The sequence below is a fragment of the Euleptes europaea genome, chromosome 1 (assembly GCF_029931775.1).
Source record: "Euleptes europaea isolate rEulEur1 chromosome 1, rEulEur1.hap1, whole genome shotgun sequence".
In the NCBI taxonomy this organism is placed as follows: Eukaryota; Metazoa; Chordata; class Lepidosauria; order Squamata; family Sphaerodactylidae; genus Euleptes; species Euleptes europaea.
In genome coordinates, this window is record NC_079312.1 from 11,693,832 (window position 1) to 11,697,571 (window position 3,740).

Here is a 3,740-nt window from a genome sequence, read left to right on the forward strand (position 1 = left end):
CTTGCATTCTTTTTCCTCTGCTGCCACTGGCAGATAAAAATGTGTTAATGCTTTTTTGCCTCTCTCCTTTCTCTTTCCCTTCTCTTTGCAACTGAGATGTAGGTATGTACCCTGGAATTGGGCCACCGCTGAATTATTGAGTGCTGCAGCAGCAGTCAAGCGATTTAGATCTCCCTGTGGAGATTTTGAGAAGTCTTCATCTAACTCCTGATCCAAAATATTTCATATTCCCTAACAAAAGCCAACAAAAAAGTAACAGAAACAGCATTGCACCAGGCTGACTCCTTATCCTTGGTCAGGGGTGTGGGCTGGAGGGGATAGGGAGAGGCAGGGAGCCCTGGCCTGGCCTGAGATGCTGTGGCCAGTGTGATCCCTGGTGAAGTTGGGGATTCAGAGCTGCTGCAAGGCCCCTGGGTACAGCACACAGCGCCTCCCCACCCCACTCTCTCATCCAGGTGGGCAGCCAGCAAGAGGGAGTAGACAGAGATCCAGCATAAGGGAAGGTATGTTGTATTCTAGGATCAGCAGTGTATAGAGGAACTAACAGTGGTTCATGGAGTTGCTACTGGTTACCTGGAGCAGTTGGTGGCTGTCACCACGGATGACTGGCAGGTGCGCACTGAGCAGCTGCTTGTGGACCTGTTGATGGCAATACGTGGCCTCACACCAGGCCCCATCCCTGTGGGCCTCCTCCTGCTCCACCAGCACCAGTGGAGGGAATCACCAGTGGAAATCCCTGGCCCGTCCCCAGACGGTAATAGGAGGCACCTCACAGTTAACCACTGAGCACCTGTGACCAACCCTTTGTTCCTTTTAGTCTCCTGTTACTTCCATGGGGGTCAGCCCCATTACTTCGCATGGGGCTTACTTCTGGGTGGACCTGCTTAGGGTTGCTCCTGGTGCATGGGTCCCTTCCCCTCCTCTATTCTGTTTGGTGGTGGCCTGTGCATTGGGGGTGGGGTGTGTGCCATGGGCTTGCTTTTCCCCACCCCCTTTACTCATGTGTCTGTGGGGCCAGATTCCTATGGCTGCTGCCTACAAATTGGTTGGTTTCCCCTGTCCATCATGGCTGTGCCATCACTCCCATGCTTTCTTCTGGACATAACAGTATGGTTGCTAGGGATGCCAGTTCAGTTGCAAACTATGCCACCCAACAGCAAGGACGTTTTCCCAGCCCCCAGCCTGTGCTGATTCCCTTTGGGAAATCGAGAACACACCAATATTGCACCAGTGGCTGGCTGCGTCCCACCTCAGCAGCTCTCAGACTTGCGCTGCCAATTTTTCTTTCTCCCAAGTAAATCTTTCCCATTTACACAATCTATAATACCAAAAAGTTTGAAATGGCATTTTTGTAAAGGGAATACTAGGGTTGTAGTTTTAATTTCTGAAAATATTTTAGCTGTTTTACTGTATTATTCATAGTATGTTTTTTACTATTTTATTGCATTGCTTTCAAATTGTCTACTCCAGTTTGGTTTGATGCCACTTTTCTACATTCCCAGTATTTCTAGTTTCTCTCCTGTATGTTCTTTGATGGTAAGTAAGGTGTAACTCTGAAACTCATAGTGGAGAGCCAGTGTGGTATAGTGGTTAACAGTGGTGGACTCTGGAGAAACGGGTTTGATTCCCCCACTCCCATATATGAAGCCAGCTGGGTGACCTTGGGCTAGTCACAGTTCTCTCTGAACTCTTTCAGCCCCACCTAGTTCGCAAGGTGTCTGTTGTGGGGAAAGGAAGGAAAGGAGATTGTAAGCTAGTTTGATTCTCCTTAAAAGGTGGAGAAAGTCACCATATAAAAACCAACTCTTCTTCTTTTTCCTCCCTCCAAGCATTCCTCTGGTTTCTATCCTGTATGAATTCTTCGATAGGAAGTAAAGCTTCTATTCTCATTGAAGCTTTTTCTCCTCCAGGCATTTATATGGCTTCTCCCGTGTGTGAATTCTTTGATGTGAAGTAAGGCTTCCACTCTGACTAAAGCTTTTTCCACACTCCAAGCATTTATATGGCTTCTCCCCTGTATGAATTCTTTGATGGCAAGTAAGGTTTCCACTATGAGTGAAGCTTTTCCCACACTCTAGGCATTTATATGGTTTTCCCCCTATGTGAATTCTTTGATGGGAAGTAAGGCTTTTACTCTCATTGAATTTTTTTCCACACTCCAGACATTTATATGGTTTTTCCCCTGTGTGAATTTTTCGATGGGAAGAAAGGCTTCCACTATGAGCGAAGCTTTTCCCACACTCCAGGCATTTAAACGGTTTCTCCCCTGTGTGAATTATTTGATGGAAAGTAAGGCTCCTACTGTCACTGAAGCTTTTTGCACACTCCAGGCATTTATACGGTTTCTCCTCTGTGTGAATTCTTTGATGGCAAGTAAGGCTTCCACTCTGACTAAAGCTTTTTCCACACTCCAGGCATTTATATGGTTTCTCCCCTGTGTGAATTCTTTGATGGCAAGTAAGGCTTCCGCTATGTGTGAAGCTTTTCCCACACTCTAGGCATTTATATCTCTTCTCCCTTGTGTGAATTCTTTGATGGCGAGTAAGGTGCCCTTTCTCATTAAAGCTTGCTCCACACTCCAAGCATTTGTACGGTTTCTCCCCCGTGTGAATTCTTTGATGGCAAGTAAGGTGGCTACTACGACGGAAGCTTTTCCCACACTCTGGGCATTTATATGGTTTCTCCCCTGTGTGCGTTCTTTGATGGCATGTAAAGCTTCCACTCTGAGTGAAGCTTTTCCCACACTCAAGGCATTTATATTTTTTCTCCTTTGTGTGAATCCTTTGATGGCGAGTAAGGTACCCTCTCTCACTAAAGCTTGTTCCACACTCCAAGCATTTATATGGTTTCTCCCCCGTGTGAATTCTTTGATGGCAAGTAAGATGTCCACTACGACGGAAGCTTTTTCCACACTCCAGGCATTCGTATGGTTTCTCCCCTGTGTGGGTTCTTTGATGGGAAGTAAGGTTTCCACTCCATCGGAAGCTTTTTCCACATTCTAGGCATTTATAACTTTTCTCCTCTGTGTGAATTTTTTGATGGACAGTAAGTTTTTCACTTCCACTGAAGCATTTTCCACACTCCAAACATTTATATGGTTTCTCCCCTGTGTGAATACTCAGATGGGAACTAAGTCTTCCACTACTACTGAAGTTCTTTCCACACTCTGGACATTTATATGGTTTCTCCCCTGTGTGAATTCTTTGGTGGGAAGTAAGGTATCCACTCCAACGGAAGCTTTTTCCACACTCCAGGCAGTCATATGGTTTCTCCCCTGTGTGCATTCTTTGATGGGAAGTCAGGTATCCACTCTGACTAAAACATTTTCCACATTCCAGGCATTTATATGGTTTCTCCCCTGTGTGAATCCTTTGGTGGGAAGTAAGGTGTCCACTCCACCGAAAGCCTTTTCCACATTCTAGGCATTTGTAAGGTTTCTCCCCAGTGTGAATTCTGTAATGGGAACTAAGACTTCCCTTCCGACTGAAGCTTTTTTCACAATCCAGGCATTTATATGGCTTTTCACCTGTGTGAATTCTTTGATGGCAAGAAAGGTTTGCACTCTGAGTAAAACTTTTTCCACACTCCAGACAGTCATATGGTTTCTCCCCTGTGGGAATTCTTTGGTGGGAAGTAAGGTATCCACTCCAACTGAAGCTTGGTCCACACCCCTCGAATTTATACAGTTTCTCCCCTGTGTGAGTTCTGTGATGGGAAGTAAGGTTATCTGTTTGCCCAAA

General features: G+C 45.8%; 1 protein-coding gene across 1 annotated transcript; it reads right to left on the minus strand.

Annotated features, from left to right (window-relative positions):
- Positions 1-1,886: 1,886 nt before the first annotated feature.
- LOC130491170 (zinc finger protein 665-like) lies at positions 1,887-3,395 on the minus strand. Its single transcript, XM_056864894.1, has one exon. It carries the CDS (start codon positions 3,282-3,284, stop codon positions 1,887-1,889), a length of 1,398 nt encoding a protein of 465 aa, XP_056720872.1. The 5' UTR covers positions 3,285-3,395.
- Positions 3,396-3,740: the final 345 nt, after the last annotated feature.

Coding starts and splice junctions, on each gene's coding strand:
- LOC130491170 (XM_056864894.1), bottom strand. CDS start 3,284: ATGCACACAGGGGAGAAACCATATGACTGCCTGGAGTGTGGAAAAAGC.